The 23,888-nt window shown below is 43.1% G+C and overlaps 1 protein-coding gene across 2 annotated transcripts in view; it reads left to right on the top strand.

The window, feature by feature from the left end:
- The first annotated feature begins 408 nt into the window (after positions 1–408).
- SCP2 (sterol carrier protein 2) overlaps positions 409–23,888 on the top strand; it is a 127,996-nt gene continuing 104,516 nt past the window's right edge. For both annotated transcript variants that reach the window (XM_030941992.1, XM_010372198.2), the window contains exons 1-2: positions 409–625; positions 22,193–22,250. In XM_030941992.1, the coding sequence (XP_030797852.1) occupies positions 557–625; positions 22,193–22,250 (127 nt within the window). In that variant the 5' untranslated portion in view covers positions 409–556. The remainder of the gene's footprint in view (positions 626–22,192; positions 22,251–23,888) is intronic.

Here is a 23,888-nt window from a genome sequence, read left to right as displayed (position 1 = left end):
GTTCACGAGATTAAAAAAGGTCAGGCAGCTGCTTACGGAGCCTGTATTTTTTGATTTAGACACTGTATTCATGTGTGAGATCCTGCCCGGGATATCCCCACTTTCTTGGTGTCCTGTGAGTTTTAATTCATGAATTCACTCTCAACTGCCACCGCTAACAGGACAGAGGCCAATTCCAACACGAACCCCAACTGCTCTCCTCAGGATCACCTTTCCTGCCAATCCCTCCTCTCAGTCTTAGGCCCCACTACAGGCCTACTCCTGCTCACCGTACAGAACCTAAGCACAGGCTCAGATAATGGGGATGGGCTGACTCAGTCCCACGCCCAAGTCCGCAAATTAGTGCTGCGGCCGCCAAGGGTTAGAGAACGTTCCCTACCCGACAGGACGCGCCCCGCCCCCGCGCCCCGCCCCGCCTCCCCGCCCCACCCCCACGCACGCGCACTCTCACGCGGCTGTGTTGCGGTCCGCGGCCCTGGCTTCGGGGCTTCAGGGAGCTCCGGTGCAGTCTGCGCCTGTCAGTCCCGGCAGTAGTCCGTCCCGCACTGGTGCAGCCATGTCCTCTTCCCCGTGGGAGCCTGCGCCCCTGCGCCGGGTGTTCGTGGTAGGGGTTGGCATGACCAAGGTAAACCGAGCGGCGGCCCCGCTGGCCGGCTGAGGCTCGGGGGCGGTGGGTGCCGGGTTTCTCTGTCCCTCCGGTCTCCTAGCTTCGGCTGCTCCGCGCGTGGGGCATCAGCGTGGCGACTTGGTAGCTTGTAATATGCGGAATCTCTGGGGTCATAGCGTCTCGGGCTGGTTCCTGCGGCCTTCTGCTTCCTCCTTCCCTTTTCTTCTGCGCAAAGTTCATGAAGCAGCCCCGAGATAACCCAAGGATCTCACCTCTTTAGATTCTGAGCGGAGTCCCGAGGTGTGTGGGCTGGCTTGCCCCGGAGGGAGGCAGGTCGTGAATGCCGTATGCTCGACCCTCCCAGGAACAGCCCCCACAGGAGCCCTCGTAGAGACCGCTCCAGATGTGGATGGCGAGGAGAAACGCTGCTGATGCCCAGCGCCTCGGCCCAAGTGGCAGAGTCCGGCCTCCCTCTGTCCCTCCAGTGACTGCTTGGGACCCGGACGCCGCAGGCTCCCACGGCCGTTTTCCCCTCATTGCCCGCATGCTCTCTGAATGCCAAACTGCCTTTCGTTTCTCCCCCGACTCAGTTGTCTGATGCCTCTGTTGCTTCTGTTCTGTTTGTACCATGTGTCTTCATCCTGAAAGGATCCGTTCAGATCGGATCTTCTCCAGGACGCCTGGATCCTCCTGACTTTCTCCTAGAGCCTTGCACTGTGCTTACCTCTGTCTTAAACTTACTGTACTTACACTTACGCTTACTAGGCAGTACCGAAGCTCTGTATGCGTCTGTGCGCCCCCTTAGCATGGCAGCTCCTTTAGACTGGGTACCTGGCTTATTCACTGCTGTGCCCCTCACCCTGATCGTTCCTGATGCCTGAAGACCCTCAGTGAATGTTAGTTGAACAATCCTAAATGGATATGCTTTGTGAAAGAGTTCTTAGGGAGAGTGCTATTTCTGAGAAAACAGTCCTAAAATGTTTATTATTTTACCAGTGGGCTGAGCGTATGCAATTCAGTCCAACATGTAAATAGGCCGGGAGCAGTGGCTCACGCCTGTAATCCCAGCACTTTGGGATGCCAAGGCGGGTGGATCACCTGAGGTCAAGAGTTCGATACCAGCCTGGCCAACATGGTGAAACCCCGTCTCTATTAAAAATACCAAAATTAGCTGGGCGTGGTAGCACACACCAGCTACTCGGGAGGCTGAGGTGGGAGGATTGCTTGAGCCTGGGAGATGGAGGTTTCAGTGAGCTGAGATCACGCAGCTGCACCCCAGCCTGGGCCGTAGAGTCAGTCCTTGTCTCAACAAAAACCAAAAATATCCATGTAAATGGAAAAGTGGACCAATACCTTATGAAGCAGAAGGACATCATCCTAGTGTTTCACAGAAGGGGAGGCTTCTATCACAGGTGGACAGTAAAATCTTTCGAAGTAAGGTATTAATGCAGTCAAATCTTCCTCTGGCTGCTGAATGCCTGTATGTGCTGTATGTGCTGTATGGAAAAGCACAGTTGTCTAAACCTTTGGGAAATACATGTATTCCTTTTTCCTCAAGTTGGGAGGTAGAGGTGGGGTAGGTGTTACAGTCCAGAGGGAAGGGGTGAGGAGTTTGGGTAGTGCCATTAATGATGTGCCTATTTGGCCAGTGTCCTTTCCTGTGGGTCTGGTCTTCTGGACCGTGGGGCAGAGTTTGATGGAGGAGGGAGAAATATTGACTAGACAACACTATAATACTTTTTTTTTTTTTTTTTGGAGACAGGGTTTTGCTCTGTCAACCAGATGGGAATGCAGTGGTGCAATCATAGCTCACTGCAGCCTTGAACTCGTGGACTCTGGCAATCCTCCCGAGTAGCTAGGACTACAGGCATGCTACCATACCTGGCTAATTAAATTTTTTTTTTTTTTTTTTGTAGAGACGGATCTCACTACTTTCTACTAGATGGGTCTCATTTCTACCATATATTACTGTTACAATTTATCAAAATACTTTATTTTTATTTTTTGAGACAGAGTCTCACTCTGTCCCCTAGTCTGGAGTGCAGTGGGGCGATCTCAGATCACTGCAACCTCTGCCTCCCAGGTTCAAGTGGTTCTGCTCAGCCTCCCGAATAGGTGGGATTACAGGTGTGTGCCACCATGTCTAGCTACTTTTTGTATTTTTATTTATTTAATTTTTTGACACAGATTCTTGCTGTGTCACCCAGGATGGAGTGCAGTGGTGCGGTCTCAGCTCACTGTAACCTCTGCCTCCAGGGTCCAAGCAGTTCTCGTGCCTCAGCCTTCTGACCAGCTGGGTTTATAGGTGTGTGCCACCACACCTGGCTAATTTTTATATTTTTAGTAGAAACAGGGTTTCATCATGTTTGCCAGGCTGGTCTTAAACTCCTGGCCTCAAGTGATTCCTCTGCCTCAGCCTCCCAAAATATTGGGATTACTGGCATGAGCCACGGTGCCCAGCCTAGGTAATACTTTAAAGTTCCATTGATAGATCTCAGCTGTTGGGGTTCCTCTGCTATGTTTCTCAATTTAAATAGCTGAATTTGACAATATGAAGTTCTCTTAATGAGGGTTTATTATTCACTGTAGGAAATGAGTTGGAATTCCTATGGTAGATGTCAACAGGTTTTTTTTTTTTTTTTTTTGAGACAGAGTCTCGCTCTGTCGCCCAGGCTGGAGTGCAGGGGTGCGATCTCGGCTCACTGCAAGCTCGGCCTCCCGGGTTCACGCCATTCTTCTGCCTCAGCCTCCGGAGTAGCTGGGACTACAGGCGCCCGCCACCACACCCAGCAAATTTTTTTGTGTTTTTTGGTAGAGACGGGGTTTCACCATGTTAGCCAGGATGGTCTCAACCTCCAGACCTCGTGATCCACCCACCTTGGCCTCCCAAAGTGCTGGGATTACAGGTGTGAGCCACCATACCCGGCCGTCAACAGGTTTTTTTTTTTTTTTTTTTGAGATAGAGTCTCGCTCTGCTGCCCGAGCTGGAGTGCAGTGGCCGGATCTCAGCTCACTTCAGCTCACTGCAAGCTCCGCCTCCCGGGTTCACGCCATTCTCCTGCCTCAGCCTCCCGAGTAGCTGGGACTACAGGCGGCCGCCACCACGCCCGGCTAGTTTTTTGTAGTTTTTAGTAGAGACGGGGTTTCACCGTGTTAGCCAGGATGGTCTCGAACTCCTGACCTCGTGATCCGCCTGTCTCGGCCTCCCAAAGTGCTGGGATTACAGGCTTGAGCCACCGCGCCCGGCCTGTCAACAGGTTTTAACACAACTAAGTCATGGCTGCCATCTGGCTGACAGCAAGCCACACCCTTTGCTTATGCTGCCTATCTCCAGATATACCCTCTTTTCATTTACTTAAATGCTACTTATCTTTCAAGAACTAGTCCAAGTCCCATACCTTCTTAAAACTTCCTCAGACTACTCCAGTACACCAGTCACCTTTTTTGAAATTCTGGTGCCCTTGTAGTCAGAAAATATAATTTAGAACTTCAGTTTTCTAGTACTTTTATGTATGGTAATTTCATGAAATACATCTTACATCACAATCCAGTAAACACATACAAAACTTATTTGTAACTGATTTGTTTTTCTAAGACCACCAGAGCGGGCACAAAAGAACCAGCGAGTAGGCAAGGGTAGGAGCAAAACTGCAAGTTTATTTTGGTCACCTAAGGTGTGGGGAAGAGGTCTGTCGGCCTCCGGCAAAGAAGGCCGACAGAGTCCCCCGGTGGGGCTGGGGCTCTCCGACGGAGTTCCTGCAGTCCTGACATCCCGACAGGAGTGGAGGACTGAGGAAGGCCGCGCGTGGCATCCCTCCGGAGCGGCTTTTCTAGGAGTGGGAGGGCAATAGGCGGGGCACGGGCGTGTCAGGGGGCGTTCCGCAGGTGCGACCAGGTAAATCTTGGTCTCTTCGGACTGACGTCACCTGGCGCATGCCCAGTTGGTCTGCACCTTCCCAGGGCACCGGCTGCATTTTTCGCGCGCGGGAAAAGTTGGTGAAGAAGAACCCGGAAGTGCACCATCTTGCCTCCGTTCGTCCAAACAGTAACAACTGAAACAATTTGTTAAAGCAACGCTTATTGCATGTGATGAACTCTTGGTATCCCTAAGGTATATCTTAAAAAAAAAAAAAAAATTGTTGCTTGGCTGGATGTGGTAGCTCATGCCTGAAATCTCAGCACTTTAGGAGGGCGAGGCGGGTGTATCTCTTGAGCCCAGGCTTTGAGAACAGCCTGGGCACTATTGGCAAAACCCCATCTCTACTAACAATACAAAAAATTGGGTGGGCTTAGTGGCACACATCTGTAGTCCCAACCACTCAGGAGGCTTAGGTGGGAGGATCACCTGAGCCTGGGAAGTCGAGGCTGCCGTGCTGCAGTGAGCCCTGTTTGAGCCACCACACTCCAGCCAGGGTAATGGGAGACTGTCTCAAAAAAAAAAAAAAAAAAAAAAAAAAGTGCTGCTCACAACCTACTAAACTGATTTGGTCATAATCTAATAAGTACAAATTTCAGTTTGAAAAATATTACATTATTTTATTTAATTCTCAGCATGTAATGGATTTTTATATATCCATTCAATTATCTGACTCTAAGGCTCAGAGGGACTAAGTAATTTATTTTGGTGCAGCTTTTAAGTTTTGGAACTGCCTTACTTGAAATCTTTCCATGCCATCTCTACTGTATATTACTGTTATAATTTATCATTGAGACATATATTCAGTAAATATTCTATGGGTTATATGCTAGAGATGCAAAAATGAGAAAAACAAAGTTCCTGTTTTAAAGGAATGTCTAATCTGGAGGAGAAAAGAATAAACAAGTAATTTAAATAAGGTTATTTGAGATATTTGTTTAAACATGGCAGATTGAGAACATGAATATATCTCTGTTGGTGCTTTCCATATCCCACTAAAGCAACAATAAGGAAAGAAAATGATGTTAATCCACAAGGGCAAAGTGAGTAGGAGAGGAAACAATCCTGAGAGATATCAGAAAATTTTTGGAAGATTTTAAGTTGGTGGAGAAGTGGTCACTGACTCAGAGCAGGGGGACCGCTACCTAAGTTCCTAAAGAGGGGTTATACAGGTTGAGTCTCCCAGCAGAACTCCAGAAGGTCCAAAATTTGGATATAGTAGGTGCCAGGCAGGGTGGGAAAGAAGAAAAAGGCTATTCTAAGGAACAGTTAGGTCCCAATCTCTTTTACCACCAGGTGACTTTACCTTTTCTTAGCAGAGTTTTGGAGACTTTTTCTCTGGGAAAACTGAACAGATGAAGAGGCTCTAGAATCATCTGAGCTGTTAGGCCCAAGTTGAAAAAAAGGGAATTAAATTGAATTCTGCATGCTAAAGGGTAGTACTTCCCAGCTGTGAGAAGCAACACTGGTAGTCACACATGTATTACTTTCCTGGCGGAGATTTGGAAAATTATTTGAAATGGCTCCAGAGAGAAGCCAGCTTGCTACCCCATCATCTTATGAAGATTAGCAGTTGATAAGCTTCATTCATGCAGAGAGCTTCCTTCAGGCGTTTAATTGTTTTAATTATGAACAAATAGCCAAGGATCACGAGACATTCAAGGAAAATTTCCAACAAGACAATGGTCAACCCCCCACTCAAAAACAGCAAAATACTAAGGGAAAAATTTGGAGGAGGGATCAGAAGACACTTAGGGAACAAAAGAAGACCTAAACTGCAACAACTTCAGGGAGATAAGTGAAAATATTACATCTCTGAAAAGAGAACTGAATGCTATTTAAAAAAAAAAGATATAGGAAAGAGCTCTTAGGAAATTAAACATATTTTGACCAAAACAAAATATTCAATAGAAGATAACGTAAAGGAAATCTGGAAAATGGAGCGAGAACAAAGAAACGGGTATTACGAGAGAAAATAAAATTAAATGATTAATAAAAAAGATCTAATGTCTAGTTAATGAGTTCTAGAAAAAGAACTGAGAACACAGAAAGTAGGAAATTATCAGAGAAATATGGAGAATTTTCCAAACTGAATTTTTCAGTTTGAAGAGTCAATCCAATGAATAAAAAGAAAACTCGTATCAAGGCACATTATCATGAAATATCAGAACCGTAGCATTAGATTTCTCAACAGAAACCTTGGAAGCTACAAATGACAGGATAATGCTTTCAGAATTCTATTTTTTTTTTTTTTTTTTTTTTTGAGACGGAGTCTCGCTCTGTCGCTCGGGCTGGAGTGCAGTGGCCGGACCTCAGCTCACTGCAAGCTCCGGCTCCCGGGTTTACGCCATTCTCCTGCCTCAGCCTCCCGAGTAGCTGGGACTACAGGCGCCCGCCACCTCGCCCGGCTAGTTTTTTGTATATTTTAGTAGAGACGGGGTTTCACAGTGTTAGCCAGGATGGTCTCGATCTCCTGACCTCGTGATCCGCCCGTCTCGGCCTCCCAAAGTGCTGGGATTACAGGCTTGAGCCACCGCGCCCGGCCTCAGAATTCTTAATTAAAATTTTTTATCCTAGTATTCTATTCCCTAATAAATAATCCAAATTTGAGGGTAGAAAAAAAGTTTTTAATGTAAGCACTAAAAAATGTACTTTTTACACATCCCTACTCACAAAGCTAATTAGAGAATGAATGTGTCCACCAAAATGGTGGAGTAATCCAAGGAAGAAGATACTGGATCCTGGAAACAGGGTAACATAAAATAGTGAGAAAAGCCCCAGGATGGCATCTGTGCAATGACTCAGTTTGGAATATGTTCTGGATGGTTCCAGGAGGGAGGTCTCTAGAAAAAAACGTTTTGACCATGTTTTAAGAGAGATTTTAGAGATATTAGAGTTGGAGTTAGGCACATAAAAAGCAAATGAAATGAAATACATGAGTTATGCAAATTAAAATCAGTAATTATGTTACTGAGCATTAGCATTAGTATTGTTATGAGATGATTATGTGTGTAACATAGTTTAAAATACATAAATATAATTCTGCTTCATCCCTTGGTGCTTGAGAATTAAGATTCTTGGTGGAGAAGAAAAGAGATACAGATGTAATACAGAAGGGAGAAGGTAGAAAATTCTATAATTCTGAATTTCTGAAGAAAAGAGATACAGATATTAAACAGAAGGGAATAGATAAAAAATTCTATAATTCTGAAAAAGTACTAGTGTAAACTTTAGTATTTCATCTTTAAATATTAATATAAACTTTAATTAGCATTTCATCTTTATTTTTCTGGCTCTGTCCACTGAAGAAGCTTAGAAATAATGACCAAATCTGTGACATCCATATCATTGTGGTCTTAAAATACCTTTTTCTACTAGAAGAAATGGCTGATTGCAGGAATTGCTGATTCCACATGGGGCAGGAAATGTACAATGTAAGTCTAGAATATTTTGTCACTCCTAATTGCAAAGAAGTTTTCAAAGCCTATTTGAGTGATGCCAAAAAGATTCAGGAGCCAACCTGAAGTTCTCACTTACCAAAGTTGAGAAAATTTGAGCTTTAAAAAAGATAGTAATTGCAGTTGATTAAAACCCATCAAGCTGGGCACAGTGGCTCATGCCTGTAACCCTAGCACTTTGGGAGGCCGAGGCGGGTGGATCGCTTAATTATTAAGCCCAGGAGTTTGAGACCAGTCTGGGCAACATGGCAAAACCTCGTCTCTACTAAAAAAAAAAAAAAAAAAATTAAGAAAAAAATCAAACCCATCAAGTATGTTTAAACATGAGTTTGTGATAATATTTTAAAAATCAACTAATTACAGTCTTTGGAGGATAATAGGGAACCTACTCATGGTCTTGAAAATTTATTGTTGTTTTTCCTGTATGAACTGTATCATTGGTTAATTAAATAGTAGATGAGGAGTAGTGTCTTCTATCAAATGTATTTAAGTAATAACTGAAAAAGAAATGACAGAACATTACCATGATTTTTGACGGCTGCCAATGAATTGATCTAGCAGGGGTTCTCAAAATATGGTTTGTGGAGTCCTGGGGGGCAGTCTCTGAGACCATTTGAGGGGACCTGAAAGATCAAGACTATTCATAACAATACTAGGATATTATTTGTGATTTTCATTGTATGTTGACATTTACACTGATGGTGCAAAAGCGATGGTGGGTAACACTGTTGGCATCTTAGCATGAATCAAAGCAGTGGCACCAAACTGGTAGTCACTGTATTTGTTATGCACTTATGCATTCACAGGAAAAAAGAAAAGCACTAATTTTCACTTAAGACCTCAGTGAAGCGGAAAACATTTGTTAATTTTATTGAATCTCAACCCTTAAGAGATGATTTGCATTGTGAGCTAAACCAACTACTTTTTTCATGCAACACATTTTACTTGAGAGAACAAATGGCACACGTGATGGTTAATTCATACTTGAGTATTTTACAGACATTTTCTCAAAAATGAATGAAGTCAGCAGTCACTTCAAGGAAAACAACTAAAGTGTTTGCTTCTAATGAGAAAATTTGAGCTTTCAAGTGAAAATTAGAATTTTAGAAAACTTGTATCTGCTTGATAACTTCCTACTATTTAAAATTTGTTATTATTTTTCAAACGGGATGGGTAATATTAACAAAGGTGAGTTTTTGGAATTATATAAAGTCAAAATTTGAAAGGGCCATATAACTCTTGAAGCCACTGTTTTTCCAGAAAACCAATGGATGATGTTCTGCATTCTTTAAATAATGATCCACTCATTTATGTATACATTGAATGGATCAGTAAGAGATCCATTCAAATACATGATTTTATTATAACAGAGTATGAAAAGTTCATTGATACCATTTCAAATTCTACATTCCAACTAATCTTTGAGAAACCTTGGCCTGGGTGCGGTGGCTCACGCCTGTAATCCCAGCACTTTGAGAGGCCGAGGTGGGTGGATCACCTGAGGTTAGGAGTTTGAGACCAGCCTGGCTTATGTGGTGAAACTCTGTTTCTACTAAAAATACAAAAAATTAGCCAGGCGTGGTGGCGCGTGCCTATAATTCCAGTTACTCAGGAGGCTGAGGCAGGAGAATCGCAGGAACCTGGGAGGCAGGGGTTGCAGTGATCCGAGATTACGCCATTGCACTCCAGTTTGGGCAACAAGAGTGAAACTCCGTCTCAAAAAAAAAAAAAAAAAAAAAAAAAAAAAGGAGAAAGAATTAAAAAAGAAACCTCTACTTGGCCGGGCGTAGTGGCTCATGCCTGTAATCCCAGCACTTTGAGAAGCCAAGGAGGGTGGATCACCTGAGGTCAGAAATTCGAGACCAGCCTGGTCAACATGGCAAAACCCCGAAACCCTGTTTTTATTAAAAATACAAAAAGTAGCCAGGCGTGGTGGTGGACGCCTGTAATCCCAGCTACTTGAGAGACTGAGGCAGGAGAATCACTTGAACCCGGGAGGTGGAGGTTGTATTGAGCTGAGATTGTGCCATAGCACTTCAGCCTCAGCCACAGTGCTAGCTACACTCAGTCAAAAAAGAAAGAAAGAAAGAAAGAAACATCCTCTCTCAAGAAAAAAAAAGGAATGTCCATGCTCAGTTGGGTCCAGTGACTCATGCCTGTAATCCCAGCAGCTGGGGAGGCTGAGGTGGAAGACTCACTTGAGCCCAGGAGTTTGAGACCAGTCTGTGCAACATGGCAAGACCCTGTCTCTACAAAAGATTAAAAAATTAGCTGGGTGCAATAGTGTATGCCAGTAGTCCCAGCTACTCAGGAGGCTGAGGCAGGAGGATTGCTCTAGCCTAGGAGTTGGAGGCTGCAGTGAGCTACATTCATGTCACTGTACTGCAGCCTGGGTGACAGAGCGAGACCCTATTTTTTTTTTTTTTTTAAAAAAAGAATATCCACAATTCCAACAGTCTTCCCTTTTCCAACTACATATCTGTGTTAGGTCACATGATATACTTCATAGACTTCAACTAAAACAACATAATGCTAAAGTTCGAATAAAGAATCAGATATGAGAATTCAACTGTCTCCTGAATTAAAGAGAATTGCAGAAATGCAAAACAATGCCATTCTTCCCACTTTATTTTGGAAAATATAATTATTTTTCATAGAAATTATTTATGTTAACATGTAATGGATTTATTGTTTTTGATGAATTGGAAAATCTTTTAAAATGTCTTTAGTTTTAAGTTCTATTATGATAGCTATTAGTAGATATAACCTTAATAATCGAAAGCTCTTTGGCATTTTCCTTTTCTTTTTTTTTTTGTTTTTTTTTTTTGAGATGGAGTCTCGCTCAGTCGCCCAGGCTGGAGTGCAGTGGCGCGATCTCGGCTCACTGCAAGCTCCGCCTCCCGGGTTCACGCCATTCTTCTGCCTCAGCCTCCCAAGTAGCTGGGACTACAGGCGCCCGCCACCACGCCCAGCTAATTTTTTGCATTTTTAGTAGAGACGGGGTTTCACCGTGTTAGCCAGGATGGTCTCGATCTCCTGACTTCGTGATCCGCCCCCCTCAGCCTCCCAAAGTGCTGGGATTACAGGCGTGAGCCACCGCGCCCAGCCTGTTTGGCATTTTCAGTAATCTTCAAGAGTGTAAAGGGGTCCTGAAAATAAGAAGTTTGAGAATCGCTAGATCTAGTCTCTACTTCTAACAACACAGAGAAACAATCAGTATATGCTTCCTAATGAAAGAATATACTACCACCTGTAGTTTTGTCAAAGGGATAGAATGTACGATCAACTTTTGGATCCAGTTGCCAATTTACAGGAAATACAGAGAACAGAAGTACGCGTTCAACTACCTGAGTAGGCAGTCTGCAAAATCCAGACTCTGGGAAACTGTAGGTCAAATGCTTGGGTTCTTCAACAGACATATCCTACTGCATTTGAAAGGAAAAGAAAGTACTAGAGGGGAGCCTGTAGATTAAAAGAGAATTAAAAGACTTTTTAATAAATGGGCAATACTAAACTATAATGTCTTTGGATGCATATTTGGGTGATAAAAGTATGAAATATTCCAAGAGAGTAATTACTGTAAGAATCGGGATAGTAATTACTTTGGGGGTAGAGTGGGGATTGAGATTGGGACAGAGTACATGGAGGAGTTTCTGGGGTGGAGGACAAAGTTCTATTTCTTGATCTGGGTGATGGTAGCAAGGGTTTTGCCTTAAAACAATTTATTAGGGTATGCATTTAACTCCAGAAAAAAAATCCTAAAAATTGTACAGTAAGGAAATGCAATCATAAGTAGACAACTGGCCTAGTAGTTGAAAAAAATGTATTTAATAAAGCAAACACAGAATTAACACCAAATTGTGATTATGCTATGTAAGGAGGGTAAGAGATATGTAAACTAATGTATATGTGCGGTAGCAGAAAAGGCCTGATCCTCATTGGTCTTCATAGGAGATTATGATATGATTTCTTAAATTGATGAAGAAAGAAATAGTAGTATATTTAGAAACATGTCAGTTTCTAACAAGAAATATCTGAAAGAATTGAAAGTGGATGCTTTGGGAGCAAATAAGACTACTGGGTGGCCGGGAGCGGTGGCTCAAGCCTGTAATCCCAGCACTTTGGGAGGCCGAGACGGGCGGATCACGAGGTCAGGAGATAGAGACCATCCTGGCTAACACGGTGAAACCCCCGTCTCTACTAAAAAAAAAGTACAAAACACTAGCTGGGCATGGTGGCGGGCGCCTGTAGTCCCAGCTACTCAGGAGGCTGAGGCAGGAGAATGGCGTAAACCTGGGAGGCGGAGCTTGCAGTGAGCTGAGATCTGGCCACTGCACTCCAGCCTGGGCCACAGAGCGAGACTCCATCTCAAAAAAAAAAAAAAAAAAAAAAAGACTACTGGGTGCAGAGTAGTGAGACAGGATTGCTGTTTATATTATAAAGTTTGTGGTACTTTTTGTCTTTGTCTTTTGTTTTTGCATTTCTTTTATGAAAAAATAAAATATAAATAGAACATTACTAGCACCTCAGAAGGCCCTCTTGTGTCCTCTTCCAGCCACTGACCCCTTGCCTTCAAAGGGTTACCGTTATTCTGACTTCTGACCTTTAATATGCTGGATTAATTCTGGCTTTTTTGTTCAACATTATGTTTGTGAGAGTCATCCATAATTTTATGTATAATTATAGTTTGTTCATTTTTGTTGATGTAACATAGTCCATTGTGTGAATATATTGAGATGTGAAGCCAGCTGGACTTCCTGGGTCAAGTGGGGACTTGGAGAACTTTTCTGTCTAGCTAGAGGATTGTAAATGCAACAATCAGCACTCTGTAAAAACGCACCAATCAGCTCACTGTGTCTAACTAAAGGATTGTAAACGCACCAATTAGCACTCTGTAAAATGGACCAGTCAGCTCTCTGTAAAATGGACCAATCAGCAGGATGTGGGTGGGGCCAAATAAGGAACTTAAAAGCTGACCACCCCAGCCAGCAGAGGCAACCCACTGGGGTACTCTTACATGCTATAGAAGCTTTGTTCTTTTGCTCGTCATGAGAAATCTTGCTGCTGCTCACTTTTTGGGTCTGCACTACTTTTATGAGCTGTTAACACTCACCTTGAGGGTCTGCAGCTTCATTCCTGAAGTCAGCGAGACCACGAACCCACTGGGAGGAGCAAACAACTCCACGACACACCACCTTTAAGAGCTGTAACACTCACTGCAAAGGCCTGCAGCTTCACTCCTGAAGTCAGCAAGACTACGAACCCACCGGAAGGGAGAAACTCCGGACACATATGAACATCTGAAGGAAGAAACTCTGGATACACCATCTTTAAGAGCTATAACACTCACCGCAAGGATCTGCGGCTTCATTCTTGAAGTCAGCAAGACCAAGAACCCACCGGAAGGAATAAATTCCAGACACAATATTATCAAAGATAAAGCTGGACACTAGTTAAGGTAGTGAGGATTGACTTGAATCAGTAATAAGTATTGCAATAGGGAAAAGAGTTCAGTATGTACTGAACTCAACTTTGATTTGTACAGAAGTCAGTGGGTGTTTAAAGGAAAAATGAGGGAGTGGGGTAGAGAGCAAGCAAGGGTTCAGTAGAGTCAGGGAAGTGGAAAATAAGAGTGTAAATGTGACTAGGCCAGATGTTTTGCCTCGCTAGCAATTACCTAATTTAGGATTCTGTCCTCTCACAGAGACTGGGAGACAGAGACTATCCTCAGATGTTGGCTGGAACAAATAGTACATTGTTTTGGCAGCCTAGAGTTTTGTCAGGCAAGCACTTTAAGCTGGGCAAGGGTTGTTTTAGAGATGTGGCCTTGTGCTATTAGAAACTATGTGTTCAAATAGAGAAGAGAGCTCAGAGGAATCTAGCTAGAGTCTGTTCAAGGAGAAGATCCTTGTCATATACCAAAGTTTATCCAGTCTACTGTTAAAGGACATTTGGTAGTTTCCACATAAATTTGCTTTTAATTTTGAAGGAATAATGTTGTATGTGTTTATTTGCTTGACTAACCTTTTAAAACTTGTCTTGATTTCAGTAAGAAATTAGAAAGTGGAGGCCACATGCGGTCGTGCATGCCTCTAATCCCAGCATGTTGAGAGGCTGAGGTGGGTGGATCATTTGAGGTCAGGAGTTCGAGACCAGCCTGGCAAACATGGTGAAACCCCATGTGTACTAAAAATACAAAAAAAAATAGCTGGGCATCATGGTGCGCACCTGTAATCCCAGCTACTCGGGAGTCTGAGGCAGGAGAATTACTTGAACTTGGGAGGTGGAGGTTGCAGTGAGCTGAGATTGTGCCACTGCACTCCAGTCTGGATGACAGAGCAAGACTCTCTCAAAAACAAACAAAACAAAAACAAAAACAAAAAAAAAGTGGAGCAGTTTCACCATACAGATGATAATTTAATCATTAATGGATATTGCTTGTTAAGAATCTAGCACAGTGCTGTTGAAATGGGAAAGGTTCCCTTGTCCACCTCAGGTGTGCTATGGGTGTGTGGCGTACTTCTTCAGTGCCCCCCTGCTGAAACCTCTAGGGGAGCATACAGGCAGGTAGGCTGTGGGGCTCTGACTCCACAGCAGTGTCTAGGGCTGAGTGTTTACAGTTCCTGAAACGCCAGTGGGTGTGTGCTACAGGGTGCTCTCTTAGTCTGTAGGCGGCTTGTGTTAACCAGCTCAATTAGACCCCCTTATCACAAGAACAGATGGATTTCTGTATCCTGGGGTTTCTTGCCTTGGTATACCAGAAGAATTGGATCACACATGGGTTTGGAGAATGAGTGCAAGGTTTTATTGAATAGAAGTAGCTCTCAGCAGATGGGGGAACCAGAAGAGAGATGATTTTCCCCTGGAGTCAGCTGCTTAGTGGCCAGGGCTCTCCTCTGACTGCCCCTGCCAAACTCCGCCTCATCCCACTGGTAGATGGCCTGCCGGTGTGCCGGTGTCTGTTGGTGTGCTCTTCTGCCAGTGTGCTTGATGTGCTTTCGATGACCAGCCTCTTGCATCTTCTTCCACTGATGTGCTCCTCTCCATGTCTGGCCGCCTGTGTGTTTGCCTGCTAGGGTCTCGGGTTTTTATAGGCACAGGATGGGGGCATGGCAGGCCAGAGTGGTCTTGGGAAATGCAACATTTGGGCAGGAAATGCCTGACTTCACCTAGGCCCGTGAAGTCCATTATTGCGGAATCTGGCCAGCAGCCCGCAATGCAGTGGGGCTCTCTCTTTGTTCCCAGGTGGATCGGCAGGTCGAGAAATAATAGACACATACAAGATAGTGAAAGCTGGGTCCAGTGGGGTCACTGCTTTCTGGTCCTGTGGTGCCAACAATGCACTGGATATGCCAGCATTTATTATTAAGTGTAGTGAGGGTGGGGGTAGGTTAGTGAGGGATTTAGGATCATTTGATTATGAGGTGAGATGGTCACATGGGGATGAAGTAATTCTTTAACATAACATCTGTATGCAGAAGTACAGTATACAGAGAGAAGAATTTACAATATAGTGTGTGCATCAGTAATTTCTAACAGAGCCTTAAAACAGAAACACAGTCTTTCTGTAACCTATGATTAGCAAGCTATTAATCAGCAGTAACAGTTGCAGCAAGAGCTGGTTACAAACAATCCATAGTAACAGGACGTGAAACTAGACAACCAGTTAGATCAGAAATTCTCAGAAGGGAGTATGCCATAACCTTAAAGAGGCCTAGAAGCTGTGGCAAGATGAGGGCGTTTATAGCCCCATCTTATCCATATGGACAGGCGCCCCCTCCCCCCCATGTGTCTGTTTATAGGCTCTCCACAAGGGTCGCATTCTATTCCCAGAGCTATGAACATCTGCTTTTCTGGGATAGGAATCTTGGTGATGCAAAACCTCCCTGACTGCACGTCCATTCATAGGCTCTCTGCATGGGGAAGCACATCATTCACTGTTGGCTCATTCTGGCAGTCCAACCTGGCATTGTCTTTACATAATCCTGCATGCAATTTTGTGTTCACAATAATCAGGAGCATTTCATCTTTTATTCCATAGCAATAGTTTCAGGGGGTCTCCCTACATCTCCCTCTTTTCTCTGATTTAAATGAACCGTAGCAATCATAGCTTGGTGCTGATTACGATTGGATTGAAGGATATTTTTTTCCAATTTTACACATGAACAACAAACCAATAGCACAAATAATACACAGAACAAAATTAATGACAGTGGATCCTCCCAAAGATTTTACCCATTGAATGGGGTTGAGATTAGATAACCCCTTAGGGATACCGTCCAAAACTTCAGCACCGGGTAAAGCAGTTAAGTGTGCTTGAGAGGCCTCAAAAATCTGTTCTTTTAGCTTGCTTATGTCTAAACTTAAATTATCTTCACTTCCTTGTAAATTGCGTTTTACTGATTCCCAATTGTGAACAGACTCATTATATTGAAATGGAGTTATACAAAAATCAGAAGTATTCCAGTCACATTGCATTTGTAATCTATGTTCTAAACTCATAATTCTATCTCCCATCCATGTAACAGTTTGTGCTAGATCATTAATTTGGCCAATTTTTGATCAATACCTGACTGAGAATTCCACATTCGAGTAGAATTTTTTTGCCATTTATCCACAAAATGAACAGTTTGAATAGATTGATGTAATGCAACTCCAGCAGTAGCAGCAGTCACAGTAACAACAATCAAGCCCATTATTACTGCAATTAATGTAAAAATAAATCATTTACTCCTTTTAAGAATTTTTTGTAAAATATTGTTAATAGCATGGATAGAAGGGGAAGATTCCCAAGGTCTGTGTAAGGTTACGGGGAGCCAAATACCTTCTCTGGCTCTGACTATTAAAATACTATGATATTGTTTAAAGGATGAGTCAATACAAGAATACAAGTAACAACACAGGTAATTATGTTGGTTTTTGAACTAATATGCATCTTTCCTACTAATAACATATATAGTGGTTTAACACAGCTTTTAAGTGGTATAGTTTTGTTGGACTCCATATAGATAGTATATATATTTTGGGATGGTACTCTTTTTTGTGAATGTGGATTCGGGGGAATAGGTTGTATGAGAGATGATGGGGGAACATTAGCAATGAGGAGGTATTAAGTCCTCATAATCTTTACTGTCCCATCTTTGAATTGACCTTTTGATGATTGCCATAGTGATATTTTTGGCTGTGTGGAAATAATAGTGTAAATCAATCTGTTGTCTTAGTTTTTGAGGTGACAAGGTGGATTTACTTATAACTTTCTCCAGCCCAAACTCTCATACCAGTCATAGCTGTGGTTAATCTCCATAATTCTGAATGTTCAGTTCCTAAGTGGGGAACAACAAGCCTTGGCTTTGGAGGGGCAACCCCTGCCCCTTTCCACTTAAAAGGAAAAAAGAAGTTTAATCTATGATATAATAGGGGAGGGCTGTCACTACTGTTTTGATAAGTAATATCATAGAGAAAATATTGACAATCTCTGTGACCCTGAGAGCAATCATTAGTAATATGACCTTTAGGAGCCCAATCAACAGTGGTGTAGTGAGAAGAATTAAATAACACCATTCCTTCTAAACTAACACAATCCTTCCATATTAATTTGTCAGCATTTGAAGGCAAGTTGAGAGGACACGCAGGTCCTAAAGGCTTATATTGTGATATGTGAATATTATCAGTGATTCCTGTTTTGATTTGCCTTAGAGGTTTTAATGAGAGCCCTGATACCAAGTGTCCTAAGGGAGGGACAGAGTGACCAGATGGTAGTGTGACTGCCCAAGTTTGAATATCTAATGAGAGACATCCATTAGTGGGTCCCAGGCACAAAGGTGGATACCTAAAACCTAAAGTGATATTGAAAGGGGTTCCTTCTGAACGGGACAACGATCATCTACAGAACCAGGCATCCAAATACTATCACTAACATAGACCTCGATAGGGGTGTCCATCCATGTCATGGCTTGAATAAGAGGAGGAAAAGGAATATAGGCCCAATATTTATAGTTTTTAACAGTCTGTGGGGTGACAGAGGGTAGAAGGATCAGTATCAGGAGGAGGCAGAGGTTGAGCCGGACCTGGATTGCTGGAGACAAGTTGTTCAGGATGGCTGACTGGATTGTCTGTTGTAAAGGAGTTAGCATGGTCATTTTCTTCTTTATAGTGATACGTTGACGTCCTAACCCAATCAAAGTGGCTATTTGATCAAAATATATTGAAAGAGTTTTAGAGGCTGAATTAGGAAGAAATACCCATTCAACTAGAGAATCATTTTGTACTGTAAGTCCCATAGGAGAGTGGATGGAAGGAAAAACTAAAAATTGTAAAGGTAAATTTGGGTCAATACGAGAGACTTGTGCCTTTCTCACTCATTGTTTCATGAAAGTTTTGCTTCACTTATGTATGTATATAGTGTACTGGGTTGTAAAATGTATTTTATTGTGGTTTGCAGTCAAAAGAATATTCAAAGTCATTTTGCTTTAGCATGACCACTCAGCAGCAAAGCACTACATCTTACCTAATCACTCATCAAGTTCAGTAGATTTTACTTCCCTTGTATTTCTTAGGTCTATTTCTTTCTATCTTTTTTGCTTCTGTCTTAGCCCTCACTTGGCCTGTTTCAGAATCATGCTAGTTGGTCTCACTGCCTCCTGCCATACTCCTTTCATCATTTCTCCACATTGTGTCTAGGATGATCTAAAATGCAAGTGTCGTCATTCCCAGTCTCTTTCTCTTTAAAAATAGACTATTTTAAAAGAGAAATTTTAGGTTTACAGCAAAATCGAGTACAAGGTACAGAGATTTCCCATGTGTTTCCCCCATTCCTCCATATATAGCCTCTCCCACTATCAGCAAGGGTACATCCAGAGTGATTGCTTTGTTACGATCGATGAACATACATTAACACATCATTATCACCCAGAGACCATAATTTACTTTAGGGTTCACTCTTGGTATTTTGCATCTATGGATTTTGACAAATGTGTAATGATATGTATCCAGTATTATAGGATCATACAGAATAGTTTCACCGCCCTAAAAATCTTCTGTGTTCCACATGTTCATCCTTCTCTCCCACCAGCTCCTGGCAACCACTGATCTTTTTACTGTCTCTGTATATTTTACCTTTACAGAGTGTCATTTACTTGGAATCATGGTTTGTAGTCTTTTAAGATTGGCTTCTTTCACTTAATATGATATCTATTTAAGGTTCCTCCATGTTTTCTCATAACTTGATAGCTCATTTCTTTTTAGCACTGAATAATATTCCATTGTTTGGATGTGCCATGGTTTATCCATTTACCTCCTGAAGAACATCTTGATTGCCTCCAAGTTTTGACAGTTATGAATAAAGCTAATATAAACATCTGTGTGGTTCTATCATAATGGCTCACGCCTGTAATCCCAGCACTTTGAGAGGCCGAGGCAGGAGGATTGCTCGAGCCCAGGAGTTCGAGATCAGCCTGGGCAACATAGTGAGATCCATTTCTATAAAAAAATGTAAAAATTAGCCAGGCATGATTATGAGCACCTGTGATCTCAGCTACTTAGAAGGCTGAGGTGGGAGGATTGCTTGAGCCCGGGAAGTTGAAGCTGCAGTAAGCTATGATCACACCACTGCACTCCAGCCTGGGCAACAGAGTGAGACTCCATCTCAACAAAACAAAACAACAACAAAAAACATCCATTTGTAGGTTTTTATATGGACATAATTTTTCAGCTCCTTTGGGTAAATGCCAAGGAGTGCTATTGCTAATTCGGATGTGTGTTGTGTGTACTTTATTGTTGCTTTATTTATTTATTGAAACTGAGTCTTGCTCTGTTGCCCAGGCTGGAGTGCAGTGGCACAATCTCGGCTCACTGCAACCTCTGCCTCCTGGGTTTTCCTGCCTCAGCCTCCTGAATAGCTGAGATTACAGGTGCTGGCCACCATGACTAGCTAATTTTTGTATTTTTAGTAGAGACAGGGTTTCACCATGTTGACCAGGCTGGTCTCAAATACCTGACCTCAAATGATCCATCCACCTCGGCTTCCCAAAGTGCTGAGATTACAGATGTGTGCCACCATGCCCAGCCTATACATGTTTAGTTTTGTAAGAAATTGCCAGACTTCCTAATGCTCCATATCCTTGTCAGCATTTGATGTCAGTGTTTTGGATTTTTGCCATTTTAATAAATAGTGGTATCTAATTGTTGTTTTATTCCAGTCTCATTTAAAAAACATTGTTGTCTGGGCATGGTGGCTCACACCTGTAATTGCAGCACTTTGGAAGCTGAGGCAGGAGCATCACTTGAGCCCAGGAGTTTGAGACCAGCCTGGGCAACATGGCAAACCCCATCTGTACAAAAAAACCAAAAATTAACTTAGTGTGGTGGTGCGTGCCTGTAGTCCCAGCTACTGTGGGTGCAAGGGGAGCTAAGGTGGGAAGATTGCTTGAGTCAGGGTGGTTGAGGCTGCAGTAAGTTGTGATCGTACCACTGCACTCCAGCCTGGGTGACAGAGCAAGACCTTGTCTCAAAAAACAAACAAACAAAAACACTGTCTTCAGGATAAAGCCCAGACCGGCACTGCGGGGCATAAAGGGTCCCTTGTGAGTTGATTCCAGAACTAGACTAAACTTTCAACTCCATTACTTATTAGCTCTATGCCCCTGGGTTAGTTGTTTATCTCTGTGTGTCCTAGTTTTCTTTTCTTTTTTTTTTTTTTTGAGGTGGAGTCTTGCTCATCACCCAGGCTGGAGTGCAGTGGCGTGATCTCGGCTCACTGCAAGCTCCGCCTCCTGGGTTCACGCCATTCTCCTGTCTCAGCCTCCCGAGTAGCTGGGACTACAGGCGCCAGCCAATGCGCCTGGCTAATTTTTTGTATTTTTAGCAGAGACGGGGTTTCACCGTCTTAGCCAGGATGGTCTCGATCTCCTGACCTTGTGATCCACCCGCCTCGGCCTCCCAAAGTGCTGGGATTACAGGCGTGAGCCACCGCGCCCGGACGTGTCCTAGTTTTCTTATCTGTAATGCATGGAACCTACCTTTTAGGATGATTGTGAGGATTAAATGAGTAAATACATGTGAAATGCTTAACACAATGTACACCATAGTAAGTGCCCAATAAATATTAGTTGTTATCATTGTTTGGACCTAAGTAACTTTTATGTTCATATCACTTCACTTTTTTTTTTTGGAGACAGAGTCTCGTTCTGTCATCCAGGCTGGAGTGCAGTGACGCTATCTTGGCTCACTGCAACCTCCGCCTCCCGTTTCAAGTGATTCTCCTGCCTCAGCCTCCCCTCCCGAGGAGCTGGGATCACAGGTGGGTACCGCCATGCCTGTCTAATTTTTGTATTTTTAGTAGAGACGGGGTTTCACGATGTTGGCCAGGCTGGTCTTGAACTCCTGACTTCAAGTGATCCGCCTGCTTCGGCCTCCCAAAGTGCTGGGATTACAGGCGTGAACCACCACTCCCAGCCATCCTTAACACTTTCTACTTTGTGCTTTAACCTATGTCATACCAAATTATGTACAGTTCTTCCACAGAGAAAAAACTGCTGTATTCTCTCACTTCTAGACCTTTACTCCAAAATTTCCTTCTCTTTCACTGTGCTAACTGCTACTCATCCATAAGGACTTAATTTAAATGGCAGTTTCTCTGGGAAGCCTTTCTTGTCCTCCCTCCAAGTCTGGGTAGATGTCTCTGTCAAGACGTTCTGTACTTCTGACACTGTAGTGTAACTGTCTTTGGTTAGACAGGAAGCACTCTGAAGGCAAGGATTTTGTATTATTTATTATTAAAGTCCAAGAACACAAGAAGTGCTCAATGTGTTTTTTGTTTGAATGAGTAGTGAATGAATAGATTTTCATTGTGTAGAAAATATAACTATACTTGGCTGGGCGCGGTGACTCACGCTTGTAATCCTAGCACTTTGGGAGGCCAAGGTGGGCGAAGCACGAGGTCAGGAGTTTGAGACCAGCCTGGCCAACATGGTGAAACCCTGTCTCTACTAAAAATACAAAAATTAGCTGGGCATAGTGGTGTGCACCTGTAATCCCAGCTACTGGGGTGGCTGAACCAGGAAAATGGCTTGAACCCAGGAGGCGGAGGTTGTAGTGAGCCGAGATCATGCCACTGCATTCCAGCCTGGGTGACAGAGCAAGACTCCATCTCAAAAAAAAAAAAAAAAAGGAACTATACTTGTTTGTATTTATTATCTCTTTCTGTATCTCTAGTTCATGAGGCCTGGAGCTGAGAATTCAAGAGACTACCCTGACTTGGCAGGAGAAGCAGGTAACATAGAACATTTAGATCTTTGAACATTCATAGTTTATTATGTGGTCTGTCTTGATTTCATGGATGGGGCAGCCTTGCAAGCACAAAAAGAAGCCCAGTCAAGGGAGAGGAACCTGTACAGAGAAATGCCTAGTGACTCACTGCAAAGGAAAAGAGCTTGGGCATTCTTAGCAGCTACATAGCCAGAGCAGAGAGTGGCTTACAATTTTATGTGCTATCCAAATATTTGTTGAGATGGTTAAGGGATCTGTGGGAGAGAGAGGTAGGGTCGTTAAAAGGGATAACATCATTCTAGTGGGTGTTAACTTCAGGAGTTTTAATAGAATTAGTGTCTTCCTTTCCTGGAAAAGGGATAATCACATTCAAAATTATTAAATACCTTTATGGTGGTTTTCTTCACTTCATTGAGCCAACATAGAGAATTCTTTTCCTGTCACTAGGTTACTGCACAACTAAAGGAGGTGTTACAGTTTGTTATTGTTTATTCTAATGAGTATTAGTACTTTTGAGCAAAAGATGGGTGAATATTAGTGGGAGTGGAACCAACAGGGAGAAAGATCTACAGGTGTTCAGGTCCTGGTTCTCTAAGCATTTGGCATTCTTTAGAGACGTGCCACGGCCAGGCTGCATCTGGCTGCACTGTGGGTCTGAGTTCTAGCAGAGAGATCTGCATCCATTGTTCTCCTTCTCCCCCACCTCTCTCTTTTTTTTTTTTTAAAAAAGGGGACAAGCATGAGAGCTTCTTTACATGATATATATAAAGAATTTTTTTTTGCCATCAGTAAGAGATTTAATTATTTTGTAAAAATCCAAATGCTGGCATTGCCAGAAAAATTTAACAGGCTTTTTTTTTTTTTTTTTTTAATTTGAGGTGGAGTTTTGCTCTTGTTGCCCAAGGTGGAGTGCAATGGCGTGATCTCAGTTCACTGCAACCGCCGTCTCCCTGGTTCAAGCGATTCTCCTGCCTCAGCCTCCCGAGTAGCTGGGATTACAGTCACGCACCACCACGCCTGGCTAATTTTTTTTTGTATTTTTGGTAGAAACGGGGTTTCTCCATGTTAGCCAGGCTGGTCTCGAACTCCTGACCTCAGGTGATCCGCCTGCCTCAGCTTCCCAAAGTGCTGGGATTACAGGCGTGAGCCACTGCACCCAGCCTAACAGGTTTCTTTATGTCCCTGCCGTTATAGTAAAAATTCACACACAAATGAAAATGGAAAAACTACCAATACTTGATTTCTGTCCCCTATTTTTCCACTTGCAATCATATACTTAGATGCCTTTTGACTCCATGGGAAAAAAAAATCTAACGTTGAGAACTACCAATAACAAGAAGAAAAGAATACTTTTGTTTTTGAGAATGAAATGGTTCCCGACATAGTGGGTTCTTAAGCACCTTCTCTGCATATGTAGTATGCTAACTTGATGTTTGTTGGTGTAATTGTTACTTATTTGGCATGGTTAGTGCACAGGTTGGTGTCTTCAAAAAGGCCTACGAGATAGACCTTTTGCAAAGCACCAATAGCTGCACTCTGGAAGTGCCAATCTGTTTTTAAGTCCTGAGCAATTTGTTGCACCGGATGCTGGAAGGGAGGTGTGTGAATCAGCTTAGTGGACTTCTGATAACGTCTGATTTCA

This window comes from Rhinopithecus roxellana, chromosome 12 (genome assembly GCF_007565055.1).
Source record: "Rhinopithecus roxellana isolate Shanxi Qingling chromosome 12, ASM756505v1, whole genome shotgun sequence".
NCBI lineage: Eukaryota > Metazoa > Chordata > Mammalia > Primates > Cercopithecidae > Rhinopithecus > Rhinopithecus roxellana.
Note: the sequence above shows the minus strand (reverse complement) of the source record. Positions and strands in the feature narration are given on the sequence as shown.